The sequence below is a fragment of the Populus trichocarpa genome, chromosome 6 (assembly GCF_000002775.5).
Source record: "Populus trichocarpa isolate Nisqually-1 chromosome 6, P.trichocarpa_v4.1, whole genome shotgun sequence".
Lineage (NCBI taxonomy): Eukaryota > Viridiplantae > Streptophyta > Magnoliopsida > Malpighiales > Salicaceae > Populus > Populus trichocarpa.
Genome location: NC_037290.2, coordinates 2,274,388 through 2,294,048, shown reverse-complemented (window position 1 = coordinate 2,294,048; position 19,661 = coordinate 2,274,388). Strand labels below are relative to the sequence as shown.

At 31.0% G+C, this 19,661-nt stretch overlaps 1 protein-coding gene across 1 annotated transcript; it reads left to right on the top strand.

Moving 5' to 3' along the window:
• The first annotated feature begins 9,290 nt into the window (after positions 1 to 9,290).
• Positions 9,291 to 14,003, top strand: LOC7479660 (putative SWI/SNF-related matrix-associated actin-dependent regulator of chromatin subfamily A member 3-like 1). Its single transcript, XM_024604477.2, has 3 exons — positions 9,291 to 11,054; positions 12,051 to 12,342; positions 12,897 to 14,003. Exons 1-3 carry the CDS (start codon positions 9,510 to 9,512, stop codon positions 13,700 to 13,702), a joined length of 2,643 nt encoding a protein of 880 aa, XP_024460245.1. The 5' UTR covers positions 9,291 to 9,509; the 3' UTR covers positions 13,703 to 14,003.
• The last annotated feature ends 5,658 nt before the right edge of the window (positions 14,004 to 19,661 follow it).

Sequence of the window (19,661 nt, the reverse complement as noted above, 5' to 3'; positions counted from 1 at the left end):
ATTCCCCTTTAGCTGTGTTGGAAATGTTGTGGAAAACATATGACAGGTAAACGATTTATGGAAATGGAATGCCATACTTTTTACAGATCTACAAAGAGGATTATAGAACATAAAGGAAATAGAGGAAAAAAACATACCTGAAATTGTGCAAGCGAAATGCTTCAATTGTCCAGAGAATGCTTCTGTAATTGTTCCTGCGCTCGTGATTTGTGAAAAATCGTTTTTGACGAGAGAGAGAGATCGTGATTTGTGAAAAGGAAAGTGTTTTCCTTTTTTTATCCGGAGGAAAACACTTTCCTTTGATAAAACGGTATTTTTTTGTTGACTGGAATTAAGTTTCCATTGACTACTTTTTCCTAATGTTGCCAAACATGGGAAAGTAAGGAAAATGAATTCCAGGAATTCATTTTCCTTGAAACAAACAAGGCATAAGTGATGAAGGGAAATCATTTTCCTCCCATCACATGTTACTGTACATGGGATCACTAACATGCTTCTTTTTCTGTTTATTTTTATATTTTAACATTGAATTTATTAAAAAATAAATTTTAATATTTATTTTGATTTTTTTATGAAGTTATCATGATCTTAAAAAAATATTCATGCATCGAGTTGGTGTTCAATTTTATGATCATCTATTTTTTCTATCATATTATTAAATAAAAAATAGTCTATCATATTATTATATAAAAAATAATTTAAAAAAATATAATTATTATGATTTGAGTTTTATAATTTATTTTGATTTTCTATGGAATCTTAAAAAAGCATATGGCATTGGGTTGATACTTGGTTTTTTAACATCTATTTTTTAATTATATTATTAAATAAAAAATAATTATAGAAAAATATATAATTATTGAGAATTAAACTTCATGATTTATTTCTATTTATTTTTTATGGGGTTATCGTGGTCTTAGAAAAAAGTATCGGTATTGAGTTGATACTCGATTTTGCAAGCATCTATTTTTTATCATATAATTAAATAAAAAAAATTAAAAAAATTTATTAAACTCAATGAAGTTCAAAACTCAAGTCACGGGTTTGGCGGGTTAAACTAGGTTGATCCGGGTTGATTAAATGTGTCATCGTTTCAATATTTTTTTTAAAAAAAATATCATCTTAAAAATATCTTTGAAGTCAAACCATATTTTTACCATTCGTTTTTAGTTTTTTTAACATGTCAAGTTAATTGGATCACGCTAGTACAACTCCTATACAATTTTAATTTGATACTTGAATTAGGCAAGAAACATAGTTAGGAGATTTTAGATATGACCGTTGAATTGGATTTAATAACACTATTAAATAATTTTATGTTTTAAAAAAAATTTATGTTTAAAATTTTTTTGGTCTGAACAACGCATATTTCTAGGAATTATCTAGTTTGGTGTGATATGAAAAAGGTGTTTTTCTAATTAAAAATAAATCAAATTATGTATTTTGAATTCTTTTAAATGGTTTTAACATTTTCTTTTTGTGGTTTTAGTATTTCCATATTTCTAAATTTCATATTCAAAATTATTAAACCCGGTCTAAAATTGATCCAAGACAAGACTGATTTAGGTTATGAATCGTGTAGGTTAACTTATGTTAATCTTAATTAACTCTATTTTTTAAATGTTAAAATAATGTTGTTTGGAAAAAAAATTAGAGAAAAAATTCATTATTTTAATTGGATTTTCACCCGATTTCATCAAATCAACCTGGTTAACCGAACCAATTATATCTTTTATTTCTTGTAAAACTCAACTTTGTCTAGACCTGTATTAATCCACAGACATGTCGGGTTTTTTTTAACTATGCTCAACTCTTAACTATTGGACTATTTCTTTAAAAATATTTTAAAATTTCTACTCATTCATTTCAAAAACATATTGAAATAACACCACAAATACATTACAAAGACAACCTACTGGAATTGAGATGAATTATGTGCTAAAATGACAATTAAGCTCATGATTTTTTAATAATGCGTTATAGAATATAAAGAATTATCTGTCTCCTGATTTGTCCAGGTATTTCTTTTACACTATGAGCAGAAGTTCCTCATCAAATAGGAGAAGCTTTTAAAACGAGCACAGTAATGCTAAACGACAATGATGATTACTTGATTAGAAATATATTAAAAGAATATTTTTAGTGTTAAATGGCAAGGAGAAGGTGAAAATAAAATATAAAATATGTATATTGTTTTCTTAACTGTTATTGTCTTTAATTATTTGGTATAGTTGTCATCTTTTGTTTCTTGTTTTTATTTTCTATTTTTTCAAAATTGTTTTCAAAATTTTCATTTATTATACTTGTAAGTTCTATCATTCTTATTTTATGTCCGGAGTTGTTAGTTATTCTACCTTTATTCTTATTTTTATTCAAAAAATTATTTTTAAAAGGAAACACTGAAAACACCAATGACGGCCATAAATGTAATTAAAAAATTACTCTCAAAATGATATACACTTCACAATTCATGTGTTTTCATTTCATTTTTTATTAACAAAAATTTATTGGTATATCTTTATATATTTTTATTAATAAATATCGGATCTAAAAATATAAATAGGTATAAATTTTCTTGAATTCTCGGGTGCGTTGAGTTGGCACATGCCAACACCAAACATGTTCTGGTAGAGACGTGTTGAGTCTAGTGCTAACCAGACCTAGCCACGATTGGGCTTCACAGTGTGCCAAACCTAGTCTCGAGTGGGCTTAAATCTATCATGACTCGTCATTTCTCTTTCTTTTAGCTAGATAAAATGAGTGGAATATAGCTTATAATGTAACTTAAAATATCACAAAAATAAAGTTACACTCCAGCCATTTTTCTTCACAAAGAACAAAACTCATATATTATAAATATATTATGAGACCTTCGGAACAAAGGTTCACAATCTTCATTCTTTATTATATATATATATATTTTCAGAGCATTTCTTTCTAAAATATTATTATATTTTCTCTCTTTAAAAAAGATACGTATTTAAATATCGGAGAGTCCTTACCTCTATAAAAAAAAAAAAAACTTTTTACAGGTACTAGTCATAAGTCATCCTGCACTACCAAATACCAAATATAGGCTATCAATTATCTTAGTTGAGGAGAATTAATGAGATTGCGAGGACCAATTAATTAACTGACTATCTATTTTGAGAGTCATGTTTCTAGACTACTTGGATTTTTGGAACCTGATCAATTTTAATTCTTGGAAAAATGAATATATATTTTCTCTTTTTTAAAAAAAATAAACCTCTTTCTTGATCAACTTAATCATTCAAAGATAAAAACAAAAACAAAAATTGCTCATCTCCTTTAAAAAAATTTGACACATTTGGTCCTCTCTCTCAAAAAATTAAGCTAATCCTTAATTTCCAGCCTGTCAAATTATCATCTATGATCTTAGTGGTAACAAAATCATTAAATTGTTTTTGAAAAGGATCTAAAATAATGTTCACCGCATCCACTAGTGACTTGTTGAATAATAATAAAAATTCTTAGAATTTGACTTAGTCAAGTTTCATCCAAGTTTATCTAGATTAATTAAATTTAGTTGAATTACTTGATTATCTGGATTTCAACATCTAATTCAGTTCAAATATAAATCTAGCTTGGGTTAGATTTTAAATTAACATATCGATACATTAACCTATCAAATTAAATTGAGTTTAATAACTATGGCACAAATCTAGAAAGTTGGTGCGAGTAAACTTATGTAAAGTCTCAACGCATGGTATGAACATCAACAGTCTTGATTTGGATAATCAATCAAGATAGTTCTCTTGATGTAATGTATCTTGAACCATATGTAATCCCTTTTTACTTTACAAGAACACCAATTATCCACAAGACTAGCAATCAATTATAAATGAAAAAGGTTTCTAGATGCAATCAATCAGAAGAAAAGGATGCGTATGTTCGATTCGTGGAAATCTGGACTCTCTTGTGACAGGTGGGCAAGGGCCTATCCATAAACACAGAATCAGAAAATTGTATCGAAGGAAGCTGTAATTATTATAATTATCTTCACATTACTAATTTCCCATTTTTCTTTTCTTGATCATCTTATTACTATTCGGATTCTTTCAATCTGCAATAACTTTGTTAAAGCCTGATGTTCTGATTTATTTTTATCCTTTTTTATTTATAAATTATTCTGCAACATTTAGATTGATCCAAGGCATCCTTCTGGGGCAATCTTGAATATATATTTTAAGAAATAGCCCGAATAAATTCCTGTCAGCCTTTTCTTGTGATGTTTTCTTTGGGAGAAAGTGTTGAGCTAGTGACATCTCTTTCCGTTTGTTTGTTTGTTTTATGGTTGGAGAGTGATTTTTTAAAAAGATAATTTTTTAAAATTAATTATTTTTTTTATTTTTAGATTGTTTCGATACGTTAATATTATAAATGAAAAACAATTAATGTATTTTAAAATACAATTACTACCACAATAACAAATAAATTTTTAAATTTTTTTAAGGTAAACCAGGTCAGGGAATTAATATAAAACTATTAATAAGTAGTTTAATTTTTTAAATTAAACTATTTATTTAATATAAATTGTCAAAAAAACCCTGGAGTTCATGTTTCATCATCTTTATTTTTTCTAATTAAAAATATGAAGTAAATCGTCTTAACTTACAGTTATAATTTTTAATCTTATCATCTTTATTCTTTCTAATTAAAACTATAATTTCAACACGATCTAGGGTAAGCCGTGAAGATTCGAATTTAATAGTTTTTTCTGATGTCATGTTCTTGACATCTCTTTCGTCTTTGCAGGTAAACCAAGCTTTTGAATATTCCGGCGCGGGCGAGTAAGCTGAGTGGGAGTGGTGAGTCAAAAGAACTTGGATCCTCCTACATCGCAAACTCCCCATGAAGAGAAGGAAGACGTTGAGCAAAACGAAACCAACAAAAGGAAATTGGAAGTATTGCTGACTACACAGCTGAAGTTAGAGCACAGGCCCTGGAGTTTGTTAACCTATCTTCAAAAACACCACCTGCTTCGATGCTCTGGGTGGATTGCCCGCCAACTGTGTCACGAATGTTTTACCTCAAGGTTGCAGGACCTCTCATGTCTGAATCTCCTTTTTAATGCCTTTTGCCTTGTGAATGATTTAAGAGGAAGACTGCTGTAGCTTATATTTGTATTTTGGTAGTTCAAGGCTCGACGCAATCAATTGATCTCTTTGTAGATGAAATCACGCAATCAATTGATCTCTTTGTAGATGAAATCACCCAAGGGTTCTTGGCATTGCCCAAAACAATACATATATTTTTATTATTAGTAATTTGAGTATTCAGGTTAACTTGTGTAAATCTCGATTAATTCCACGAGTCCTGAAATTAACGGTTATATAAATCTCCAGTGACCTTAAAAAAACTCGAACTCATGACCATTGAAAGTAAACTCAAGACTTGATAGTTAAGCTACTCCTTAGGATTTGCCCAAAACAATATTTGTTTATATATGAGATGGTATTAAACAGTTTGGATTATAGAGCCCTAATTTCTGATTTTGAGTGATTTTTTAAAATATATTTTGAATTGAAAAAATATCAAATTAATATTTTTTATATTTTTTTAATGATTTTGATTTGATAATATTAAATAAAATCTAAAATTATTATTTTAATATATTTTAAAGTGAAAAATATTATTCATAATAATATTAAATACATACTCAGTAGCCAATCCTAACCTTAGTGATATATACAATAAAAACAAAGGGTTAAAGTCGAAACTTTTCAGCAGGAGCTCCAAAAAAAAATTCAATTGAAATTACTTGTTCATTCAATACAGAGATTGCAAACTCCTTTCTCCTTTTTTTTTAAGAGAGATTTCTTTCAATTCTTGATTTTCGAGTAAATAATAGATTAGTCCCTCTAGTTTTTGAGAAATCAATTAATTAGTCTTCCTTAGTTAAAAAAAAAACTAAGTATATTGTCCTTTTCGCCCATTTCATGTTCTTTTCCAATCTTTTTTTTTTAAATAGAAAAATAGATATTATGGAAAGATTTATGAGGACAGAAGACACTTTTTGAAATAAAATAATATTAAATTAAATATAGTCAATACTAATTAAAGAATAAAATAATTATTTAATTTAAAATCTTAATTTTAATTTAATTATGGTATTGACAAAGGAATCGCCAGGTGAGAATTGAATTTGGTAAGATTTGATGATTTTTTTAAGAAACTAACCCTCTCAAGTTTTATCATAATTTTTGTTGATTTTAATGCATTTATTTTTTTCTTTACTTTTTGAATGTTGTTGAGGTGTTTCATAAAATTTGGGGATGGATGGAGGGGAAATTGGAACAAAAGTAAAAGATGTGGGGACTGATTCCAACAAAATTAATATACATATAAAAAGGGAGAAAATTAAAATTTACCCCACACTATATATCAACTTTAAATCATGTTTGACATGTTAAATTATTACATGAGTAAGTTTTACCAAAGGAATTGTAAATGTAATTTTAAATCCTATCTTGAAGTCACCTGAGAACAAGATTAAAGAGGAAAGACTCGGTTCAATTTGATTCAACCTAAAGTTTTTTAAAAAAATATTAAAATGACGCAATTTGAAAAATAATTTTTAAAAAGCTAACAAGTTAATGACTAGGTTTTAATAATTTAACCCCCGGGTCAGTTTGTGTTTTAAAAAAATAATAGTAAGTGTAAAAGGTAAAAACAAGTTTTCAAAATTATTTAACATAAGATGGGCAATTAGAATATTAAAAAATTACATGAGCAAGATTATCCTAGGGATTGTATCTATAACTTTATCTGATGCAAAATTCCATTCTCATAAACTGTAATTTAATCGTTTATAATAATATAATTCTTAAGAACATATATAGTTAGATGAATATGAGAACATTAAAAGTGTTTATAAGTTCGAGGAAGAGAAAAATCATAATATAAAAGTTTTTATTTCTTAAAAATCTTGACGAATTTTTATGAATTATAATTTAATAACAATGTGATATATAATTTTAGAATTTTTATGATAGTCTATAACTTTGTATTTTAGAATCAATCAAAGATATCAAAATTTCATTTTTAACATAAATATACTTGAATTTTTTAAAATTTATAATAAAATGATAATGCAATATATATTTTTAAAAAATTTGTGATAGTCTATAACGTAGATATACTTGGATTTTTTAAGATTTATAATACGATAACAACAAAATATATTTTTAAAAAATTTAAAATATCCTATAACTTTACATTTTAGGATCCAACATTGACAAAGATGCCAAAATCATTTTCGTCATAGATATACTTCAATTTCTTGAGATTTATAATATAATGACAGTGCGATATATCTTTTTAGAATTTTTATGATAGTCTATAACTTTGTATTTTAGAATCAATCATTGATGAAAATACCAAAAATTCATTTTTAACATAGATATACTTGAATTTCTTGAGATTTATAATAAAATGATAATGCAATATATCTTTTTAAAAAAATTATGATAGTCTATAACATAGATATATTTGGATTTCTCAAGATTTATAATACAATAACAAAAAAAAATATTTTTAAAAAATTTAAAATATCCTATAACTTTACATTTTAGGATCCAACATTGACGAAGATGCTAAAATTTCATATTCATCATAGATATACTTGAATTTCTTGAGATTTATAATATAATGACAACGCGGTATATCTTTTTAGATTTTTTATGATAATTTATAACATAGATATACTTGGATTTCTTGAGATTTATAATACAATAACAACACAATTTTTTTATAAAAAAAATAGAATATCCAATAACCTTTACATTTTAGAATCCATCATTGACGAAGATGTCAAATTTTCATTTTCATCGTAGATATATTTGAATTTCTCAAGATTTATAATACAATAATAATACAATGTATCTCTTTAAAAAATTTATGATAGTCTATAACGTAGATATACTTGGATTTCTCAAGATTTATAATATGATAACAACACAATATATATTTTAAAACTTTAAAATATCTTATAACTTTTACATTTTAGAATCTATCATTGACAAAGATGCCAAAATCTCATCGTAGATATACTTGAATTTCTTGAGATTTATAATATAACCACAACATAATATATCTTTTTAAAATATTTATGATAGCCTATAACTTTGTATTTTAGAATCAATTATTGACGAAGATATCAAAATTTTATTGTTAACATAGATATACTTGAATTTCTCAAGATTAATAATAAAATGACAATGCAATAAATATTTTTAATTTTTTTTATGATAGTCTATAACATAGATATACTTGGATTTCTCAAGATTTATAACACGATAACAACAAAATATACTTTTTAAAATTTTTAAATATTTATAACTTTACATTTTAGGATCCAACATTGATGAAGATTCCATAATTTCATTTTCGTCGTAGATATACTTGAATTTCTTAAGATTTATAATATAATGACAATGCGATATTTTTTTTAGAATTTTTATGATAGTTTATAACATAGATATACTTGAAATACGATAACAACACATTTTTCTTTAAAAATAGAATATCCAATAACTTTACATTTTAGAATCCATCATTGACGAAGATGCCAAATTTTCATTTTCATCGTAGATATATTTGAATTTCTCAAGATTTATAATACAATAATAATACAATGTATTTTTTTAAAAAAATAAATTATCATATAACTTTACATTTTATAATTCATCATTGACGAAGATGTCAAAATTTCATCTTCATCATGGATATGCATGAACTTTTTGAGATTTATAATATGATGATAATGCAATGTATTTTTTTAAAAGTTTTATGATAATTATAACATAAATATACTTAGATTTCTTGATATTTATAATACAATAACAACACAATATATTTTTTAAGAAATTAAAATATTTTATAACTTTACATTTTAGAATCCATCATTAACAAAGTTGCCAAAATTTTATCTTTTTTCGTAGATATACTCGAATTTCTCGAGATTTATAATACAATGATAACAAAATATAATTTTTAAAAAATAATTATGATAATTTATAACTTCATATTTTAGAATTAATTATTTATGAAGATACCAAAATTTTATTTTTAACATAGATATATTTGAATATATTTGAATTTATTAAGATTTATAATATAATTACAACGCAATATGTCTTGTCGAGAATTTAGAAAAATCTACCTACCACCCATTTTATAAAATCACACCAAACAACAAAAAATGCCAAGAACAAAAACTAATTTCTTTGCAGTTTCCAACGTCAATTTTCAACAGTCAGTTATACTATAGATAAAGACTGACCAGCTCCTCTCTCTATATCTCTTTCTCTCTCAAGACCCGCCCTTTTAGACCCTCCAATTCAAACACAAACATTAAAACGGCACAACCTGCTACATGTCTTAATCTCACAGATTCTTGAACGCCACAAAACACCTCTGTCTAACCCACCGTTCGTCGACTCGAAAGACACAAAAAGACTCGAACTTTCTTTGATTTTCTTACCTTAATGGAAGAATTTCAAGAGGATCGTGAAGACCCAGTGAGCCTTTACATGTCTCTTGATAATTGGCAGGATTGTTCTTATTTACAAGAAACCCCAAATGAGTCATTCATGGTTGGTTTTGTTATAGCCAATATAGTGGGTTTACAGTACTACTCAGGCACAATTACTGGCCGTGAATTGGTTGGTCTTGTGAGGGAACCACTTAACCCTTTTGATCAGAATGCTTTAAAGGTACTGAACACTAGGTGTCTTCAAGTGGGTCACATTGAAAGGTCAGTTGCTGCTGTTTTATCTCCTTTAATTGATTCTAATATGATTAATGTTGAAGGTATAGTGCCTAATTCTAGGAGTGGTGGTAATAAGTATAAAATTCCCTGTCAAGTTCATGTCTTTGCTAGGGTAGAGGATTTTGAGAGTGTTAAAACTGCGATTTCGCGAGGTGGCTTGGTTTTACTTTCTCAAATGGAAGTAGGTTTTGGGTTATCTGAGGCTATGGTGGTTAAAGAGAAGAATAAGAAAAGCGGGCTAAAGAGTTTGGATGAGATATTTAAATTGGTTGATGAGAACGTGAATAAGAAAGGGAAATTGGGGGCTTTAGAGCCTCCAAAGGAAGTGATAAAGTCTCAACTTTTTGAGCATCAAAAAGAAGGGTTATGGTGGTTGGTTAATAGAGAGAATTCTGGTGAACTACCTCCTTTTTGGGAGGAGAAAGATGGGGAGTTTGTGAATGTTTTGACGAATTATCATACTAATAGGAGACCGGAGCCTCTGCGAGGTGGGATTTTTGCTGATGATATGGGGTTGGGCAAGACTCTAGCTTTACTCTCTTTGATTGCTTTTGATAAATGTGGTGGTGGTACTGGTGTTGTTGGAGGCAATAAAGACAATGTTGCTGAAGAAATAGGTGGGGATGATGAGGATGTATCTGTTTCTGGTAGTAAGAAGGGTAAGAGGGGTAGAGCGAGTAAAAAGGTCATTGGAGGACGGAAAAAGCGTAAAGTTGAGGATACCCTTTCAGATGGAAATGTGAAGGGAAAGTCTGTCCTCATGGCTGATAAGTCTTCTGGTGTTCCGTGTGCTAAGACTACATTAATTGTGTGCCCTCCTGCTGTATTTTCAACATGGATAACTCAGCTAGAGGAGCATACTCAGCGTGGGTCATTGGGTGTATATATGTATTATGGGGAAAGGACTAGAGAAGTTGAGGAGCTTAAGAAGCATGATATAGTATTGACAACATATTCTACTTTGGCTGCCGAGGACCCATGGGAAGACTCCCCTGTGAAGAAGATTGACTGGTGCCGAGTCATTTTGGATGAGGCGCATGTGATTAAGAATGCAAATTCTCAGCAAAGTCGAGCAGTTACCAAATTGAATGCTAAGCGGAGATGGGTTGTTACAGGAACGCCTATCCAGAATGGATCACTTGATTTGTTTTCTCTGATGGCCTTTTTGAGGTTTGAGCCATTCTCCATCAAGAGCTACTGGCAAAGCCTATTACAGAGGCCACTTGCTCAGGGTAACAAAAAAGGGCTCTCACGACTGCAGGTAAATCATCCTATTGTTGATTTTTTTTTCTTCCGTTACTTGAAAATGTTGCCTTCACATCAGCATGTTGGCTATCGACAATTGCATTGTACAATGTTGGAGTTCTGATATCCAGGATTTTCACAGCATAATTCCATTGAAAATTTTTCTTACTTTATAATAAGTATTTTTGTCTCCCAATATGATACCGGAAAACTCAGAGCTGGGTGCCAATGAAATTCTGGTTAGTTTAGTGTTTAGATGATGGAAATGGGAAATGTGGAGGATGCATAAATATAGGATAAATGGTGTTCAACCTTTTAGAGATGCAAAAAACCACCACTAACAAGGGTTGAACTCACTGAATCTAAGGATACAGAAATATCACCACCTTAGAGATTAGACTTTAGGATATCTCACCACTCAATGGCTTAATTATTGAAGTTTTATGTGCTGATTATTGACAAAGAAGGTAGAAGCATGCAAGTTAAAATTAATGTTGGGGAGAGATTTCAGTTTTCCTGACAGCCTGTACACTTGGGAGTCAAATTGTCGTAACTCCCCATAGAAAGCTAAGATCTGGGCATCTTTTGAAGCATTGGAAACTAGACATGTAGCTTTCTAGTCATATGTGAATTACCTGGTTTTTTCTGCTGAATTAATACATTTTTTTTTCCTTTAAGTTAATCCCACAATCTAAGCCTATTATGAGAATTTTCAGCTGTCCTGAACCTTATTTAGCACCATTTATCTCATATTCATTTTTCCATTTAAGTTTTTGATTTATCAGGAATGCTTCTGCGTCACCATATATAATGTCATGGCTTAGTGCCTAGTTAGACATGACTGTGCCTTTCCCAACCATTACAAATTGCATTTTTTCCCAACCATTATTGTTTCTCTTTTGGATTCATATGCATATTTGCCTATGATTTTAGGATTTGATGGTTGCAAAATTTCTTTATTAGTCATTTTATTTTTAGGTTATGATTGTGTCATGACTTCATATGATTTCAGGTTTTAATGGCAACCATTTCTTTACGGAGAACAAAAGATAAGGGTGTAGTTGGATTGCCATCAAAAACTGTAGAGACTCATTACATTGAACTTTCTGGTGAAGAACGTGAACTGTATGATCAGATGGAAGCAGAAGCCAAGGGTGTTGTCCAAAATTTTATCAACACCAACAATCTAATGCGCAACTTTTCGACTGTACTTTGTATAATTTTACGACTTCGCCAGATATGTAATGATTTGGCATTGTGTCCTTCTGATCTGAGGTCACTCCTCCCCTCTAACAGTATTGAAGGTATTTTAACTTTTAATACTGCCTAATAGTTTTTTTTCATTTTGGGTATGGCTATTTCAATTGCTTAGATTCTATCACAACTCTTCTAATATTATTTGGAAGGTGGATTTTTTTGGACCTGTTACATTGATTTATACATTCCACTCCTTAAATTTACTTCCATATTCCAAGCTCAGGATATGGCTATATGATACATCATATTTCAAACAGTTCTATATTGAGTGTTATATGGATTATCTTGTATATGCATGTCTTAATTATAATCTCCACATTTGCACGCATCAATTTTTTCATTCTGGTTTGTTGTTGCTGAAAATCTCTGGTAATAAATTTATGCATCTTCCAAGATTGCTCGTTTCTTGTATATGGTTCCAGTTATAAGCAATATCGATGCTCAATGAAGTCCAATAACAAATTGCTGTGTGTTTTCATTCCTGTTTGATACAGGAAAGAAATGAGATTAGTTTGTTCAAATTACAAAAGCTTTTGATACAATTTTTTCCAAATGCTATGGTTATGGTATGCTTACTGTTTGAAACTTGATTCTATGCCAGATGTATCCAATAACCCGGAATTGCTTATGAAGATGGTCACGGTGCTACAAGATGGTGAAGATTTTGACTGTCCGATATGCATTTGTCCGCCAACTGAGACTGTAATAACACGCTGCGCTCACATATTTTGCCGACCATGCATTTTGAAAACCCTGCAGCGCGCCAAACAATGCTGTCCACTTTGTCGCCGTCCTCTATCCGTGTCTGACCTGTTCTCAGCCCCTCCTGAATCTTCTGGTTCTGACAACGCAAACACATCTTCAAGAACAACTACGTCTTCTAAAGTCTCAGCTCTCATAAAACTCTTGATAGCATCAAGGGTTGAAAACCCTGCAAGAAAGTCGGTAGTTTTTTCACAATTCCAGAAGATGTTGGTATTACTTGAGGAGCCACTAAAAGAAGCTGGTTTCAAGATCTTGCGGTTAGATGGGTCAATGAATGCAAAAAAGAGAGCTCAAGTTATCAAGCAATTTGGAGTGCCAGGACCAGATGGACCCACAGTTCTGCTTGCAAGTCTAAAGGCTTCAGGAGCTGGTATAAACCTTGCAGTTGCTTCCAGAGTCTACTTGTTGGAGCCATGGTGGAATCCAGCAGTTGAGGAACAGGCTATGGACCGTGTCCACCGAATTGGACAGGAGGAGGATGTAACAGTTGTGCGGCTGATCGCTCAAAGCAGCATTGAAGAGAGGATATTAGAGATGCAGGAAAGGAAGAAGAAACTGGCAAAAGAAGCTTTTGGAAGGCGAGGAACAAAGACCCAAAGGGAGGTTGGCATAGACGATCTCCGTGCACTCATGTCCTTGTGAGTTCTGACTCTCACAACATTTCCATGTGTATGCATTCACTCAACACTTAATCATACATGTACGTGTATAATCCGGATAGGTTTATGCAACTTCAATGGCGTCTTGGTTTCTTTGGGCTGGGGGGCGGCGGGGGGTATACAACTTAAGGTGCAGATGATGCACAGGCACAAGGCTTGTAAGCATGCAAACCTTTTGGACAAGTTAGCCATCTATCTTTAATTTTTGAACAAAAAACATCCTTGATGGTTAGTTTTTAAATTTAAGAGATTGGTAATCACTAAGAATTCTTATTTTTCCTTTTTCTCCTCTCTTTGCAACAGTTCTTTATCACTATTAAAGTCTATTTGACATTATGATAGAGGTTGTTTTTTATTCGTAAATATATTAAAATAATATTTTTATATTTTTTAAAATTTATTTTTAATATTAACACATCAAAACGATTTAAAAACATTAAAAAAATTAATTTTAAGCAAAACAAAAAGTTTTTTGTGAAATGTAATTTGGGCTGTGTTCCTAAACAGTGCCCTAGTGTTGCAATATCATAGTAACTTTTGTAGTTACAGTTTAAAAAGATAAGTTTAAGAAAAATTACAAATTATAGTTTTTTTGTATCCTAGGTTTCAAGAGAGTTTTTAATGAAACTCGTGCAAAATTGTGGTATATGTTGGGTAACCAAATATTTTTAAAATTATGGATGAGACAAAATATAGACCAAACTACTAGTTTTTTGCAAGACTTATGCAAAATTATGGTGGTCTCCCTAAAAGCAATAGTCTCTCAAATCTTCAAGAAATGGTCGTGGTCTTCCTAATACTATATGCATCACTTTTCAAGGAATGAACGTAGTTTTTTCAATGCTATATGCATCACTTTCCAATAGATGAACTTGGTATCTTCGGTACTATATGCTCCACTCTTCATGGGATGAATTTGATCTCCTCAATGCTATATGCATCACTCTTCAAGGGATGGACTTGGTCTCTCTACAGGCAGTAGTCCCTCAAATTACCAAGGGATGGATTTGATCTCCCAAGTGCTCCATGCACCACTCTTCATGAGATAAACTTATCTTCCTAGTGTTATTTGCACAACTCTATCTCTCAAGGCAACTTCAATGGATGAACTTGGTCTCTTTAGTACAATATCAACATCATCCAATCACTAGTCTTCAGTGGGGAGCTCCCATGCTTCGTCAAAAAAAAAATCATGGTAACCACTTTTTAGTGGAGGCCTCTTAAGCCCCATGATGATACTGAGAAAGCCACAAGCTCCAATACTCCACTCTAGAAATTTTTAAGGTAAAGGCTCAATTATATTATGTTCTACATAACCACTTAGAAATTTTTATAAAATGATAAGCACAGTACCCTTAATATTTTAAAATTTTTCTAAGTACATACTTTTTGTATTTTATGTCTGAAAAAATTTCTTTTTGTCCAAAAGCATTTTGCGCGTTGGGTCTGGCATTGCGGGGTCTAGCATTGGCCAAACCCAAGTACTCATGGGTCTGGCCAATGCCAAACCCAATGTTTGGGTTTGACAGATGGTGTTAGGCCCAATCGCAACCTGGATATGGCACTAGCGAGACCTAGACACCATCTGGGTCTAGAGCTTACCAAACTCAGCTCTTGGGTCTGACAAGTGCTATCAAGCCTAGTAGCTTGGCTTGATACGTTGCTAGGCCAATGGGGGTGGGCCTAGTGCGTGTTTCCTGATAGTGTCGAGCCCAAGGATTTTGTCATCACTACCAGGGCATGACTGCATTAGCTATACCCACAGATTCAAGCATAATACCTAAATCTAACGCCTTAAATCCTATAGATTTTTACATAAAATCTTGGAAGATTTATTTCTTCACAAATATAGTTAATTAAACAAGTCTACATTCCACCAACACCATTAGATGTATTAAAGTTTTTCATGGCCCACCATGTCTCCATCTTTTAGCTGGATAAAATAAGTGGAATACAACTCAAAATATCACAAAGGTGAAATTACACTTCAATCCCCCCATCTCCACAAAACAACAAGACTCATAAGTTATAAATACACTATGAGACCTTCAAAACAAAGGTTTATAATTTTTATTCTCTATTGCATATATATTTTTAGAGCATCTCTCTCTAGAATATTATTGTATGTTCTCTCTCTAAAAAAATATTTATTTAAGCATTAGAGAGTCTCCACTTCCATACAAAATGATCTTTTATAAGTACTAGCCACAAGCCACCTTGACCTACCAAGTATCAAGTATAAGTTATCAACCACCTTAGCTAGGGAAAATGAATAAGATTGTTAGGACCAATTGATTAATCGATTATTCAACCCGAGAGCCCTGTTTTTAGGCTGCTTGAATTTTTAGGACTTAATAACTTGTATCACTTCTTTGTTTTTTTTTTAATTAATACAACTCAACCCGGGTTATGGGTTAAGGATTCATCTAGATCAACCGAGTGCTATTTTAAGATTATCTTTTTTAAAGATAAAATGATACTATTTTTTTTTAAAAGGGTTAAATTTAGTTTTGATTGGGTTTGATTAAGTCATATATTGACTCAACATGTTTCATGTCTACGGGTCACTAAATTGACTTCCCAATCTAAGTTAATCTAAATTTAATAACATTGGAAAGGACAACAATGAACTAGGTTGATCCGAATTTAATAACACGAAAATAACAATGAGGAACTAGAGAGCTTTCATTCCAAAAGCTAAATAGCATTAAAGCAGCTTTTTGGCCGAAAAGAATATACAGTTAGGGTGCAGCTATTACTAACAACTATATAGACATATTACACCATTTCTTAACACACTGTTTTCAAATCTTTGCATAGACCAAAAAATCAATTAAATTATAGAATATGTTATATCAGATTCGTGGGATAAATTTCTATACAAAATATCTTTCAATAAATGATAAGGTAGTTGTTTTAAGTCTATATTTTTTAAACTTAAAAAAGTTTGGAATAATGTGGATTTAATAATATGTCAAATCTAAAATACTTGGGTTCTGTAATCAGCTGAACCCAATATAAATTAGGTTTGGTTGTGTACCAGATCTAATATACTTGGGTTCAGTTGATTGCTGAACCCCAAAGCAATATGGGCATGATGAAATGTCAAACCCACTACTTTTAGGTTATGTAATTAGCTGAATCCAACATGACATAGGTCTAGCATTATACTGGACTTAAAACACTTGGGTTCGACAATCAATCGAACTCGATATAACTTAAGTCTGGTGATATGTCAAACTCGATAAACTTGGATTCAGCTATAAGCTAAACTCAAAGAAACATGGGCCTGAAAAGATGTCATACCCAACTTATTTGAGTTCAACCATCTGCCGAACCCAATAAAACTTAGGTCTGACGGGATGCCAACCCCAATAAATTTGGATTCAATAATCTGTTGAACTCAGGGAAACATAAGCCTAGCGAGACACCAGACTCAACATGTTAGGATTCATCCGCCCGTTAAACCCAAGAAAAATTGGGCCTAGCGAGATGCCAGACCTAATAAACTTAGGTTTAGTTGTTGGTTAAACCTAAGGAAACATGGGCTTGGCAAGATGCCAAATCCAAAATATTTAGGTTCAACAATCAGGCGAACTCTACGCAATATGTCATATCCCAAACAATCATTTAAACTAAAAGTCTTATGAGTTGAATAAACCGTCATGTTATTTTTTCTAGATTTAGTTACATCTCAAGTCTTGAGTATCCAGGACTAAGGAATCCTACCTCTAGAACAATTACATGAATTATTCATATAAAAGGTAATGATTTCCCTACACTTATAGATATATAAAAGATCTCTTAAGAGGCCTACCGCACTTACCATCTCAATAATGATATGTAAGATATATTTGTTCCTTATTAATGCCACCTAAAACAAAGAACTTTTCAGTTCTTTGCTTCCCTGAAAATAACAAGGTTCGAGGAATATAAATACCTAATGAATCATCTAGATAAAGGTTCATAACATTTTCTATTTTTCAATAGCTTACATATATTCCAGAGCATTAATCATCCTAAAATACAAGAACAAACATTCCTTATTCTTGTAATTTAAGGCTCTTTTAGTCATTTATTATTTTTTTTATAAAATTACTGATTTTATCATTGGAGGATCTTAAAATCCCCTGATTGGAACTACTTTTACTAGTGCTTAGGTTTTTACCATTAATTTGGTGCTTCCTAAACCAAGAAAAAGAAAATTGTTTACATGGATATCTCATAAAATAAATAACATGTTACATAAACATTTTGAGTTTTGTGACATTATTAATAAGGATAATAATTTGTACATACATACCAATTTCTATTTTTCTTTTTTAAATACAAATTTTTATCTAATTCAATAAAAAAAAATGGGAGTAGTTCTTTCTATCCTTGACATCTAATTAACTAATAATAATATTATTATTATTACCTTTTTATTTCTAACAAAAATATTACTATTAAACTATTAATTAGTATTATTGTTCAATATATCTTAAAAAAATATTATGAATATTATATAAAATAAATAAAAACTCGGTTTTTCTAGTCAGATTATAATTAAATTTTAGTCACAAGCTTGGAATTGCACAAGGGCATAAATTTTTGGTCCAACCATGTGGACCTCTGGTGCAGTAGGTGAAAATTAGTTGATAGCCAAACTCGTTCTATCTTGTGGTTGGTAAATATGAGAGTAATTTGATCATAACTTAGAATAGTTTTGAAAAGGGTTTTTTATGATGATTGAATAGGCACAGATAGATTGTAAAAGGCAAGTGCTGGTTGAATTCAAGGTAAAAAGGTGGAGGAACTATGAATCTCAAAGGCTAACTTTAATAGCTTTAGCTTGCTTGTGAGAAAATATCCAAGGTTTTATACCTGTGCAATGAGTTCTGCTCTGCCCTAAACTATATGCAGTCCTCACTAAATTTTGTGAGTTTTAGCCACATTAATGCAAAAAACCATGTTAGAATCTGCAAACACAGTTCTTAATCAAATTTCTTAATGCAAATGAGAAACAGAAAAGCAAAAAAAATGGTGTTGCATTTGAATTTTAAGAGGTAATTTTAGGCTTTTAGCATACATGAGTGGTGATGCTAGCTGTGGAAAGAAATCATTTCCTAGTAAAGGCCTTTTGTTTTATGATATTTGTAATGACATAGTCAGACAATCTAAGTTCTAATAGTAGGAAGGATATTCACTTCGGGAGCAAGAAAGAAAATTTCCCACTACAGGTTTTCTTCTTGTTTGACAAATAGAAACCTCACTTACCTGGTACAAGTTATTTGCCATAATAAGCAAAAAAAACAGCAACAACCAGGTAATTGACTGATGCCAAGACTCTAATAAGTTTAAAGGGCATACAAAACACAAGTGCTTAAAGCTAGGAATTCTGATAAGAAGAACTGATTTTGTGTTTTCAATCAGAAATCCTTAGGAATTCAAAATCTTGTTGTTTGAAGTCTTGTCTTGTGAGATTTGAGATTCAGACAATGAACTGTGAGGGGATAAATCAGTGGAGAGAGTTTTTTAAGGGTGCAACAGGAAGTATATTTCAGGTTATCAACAATGCCATCACAGTGGCAGCAAAAGATCACCCTGAAGAGTTCAAACTCAGAAGGGGCGAGGTTGTTGAGACAGTCTACTAATCCTTTGCTTTCCCTGCGTTGTGGCCATGGCCACAATGAGCTAACCCGGCCTGAGAAGGCAAAACAGGAGAGCTTTATAGTTCTGATCGATCTGTTCTGATTGGACGCGGTCAGAGGCAGGACTGTTTGAATCACTGAGGAGGCTACAATTGATGGATCTGTCTGTTGAGATTCTGCAGGTTTGAATCTTGAGAAAAGTGTTTTCGGCCTGTTTATCTTGCACGTTATTACAGAATATGTTTGAATCTTTGGCAGTGCAATCATTCAGTGCATACAAATGAAGCATTTAAGTCATAGTTACGAAAC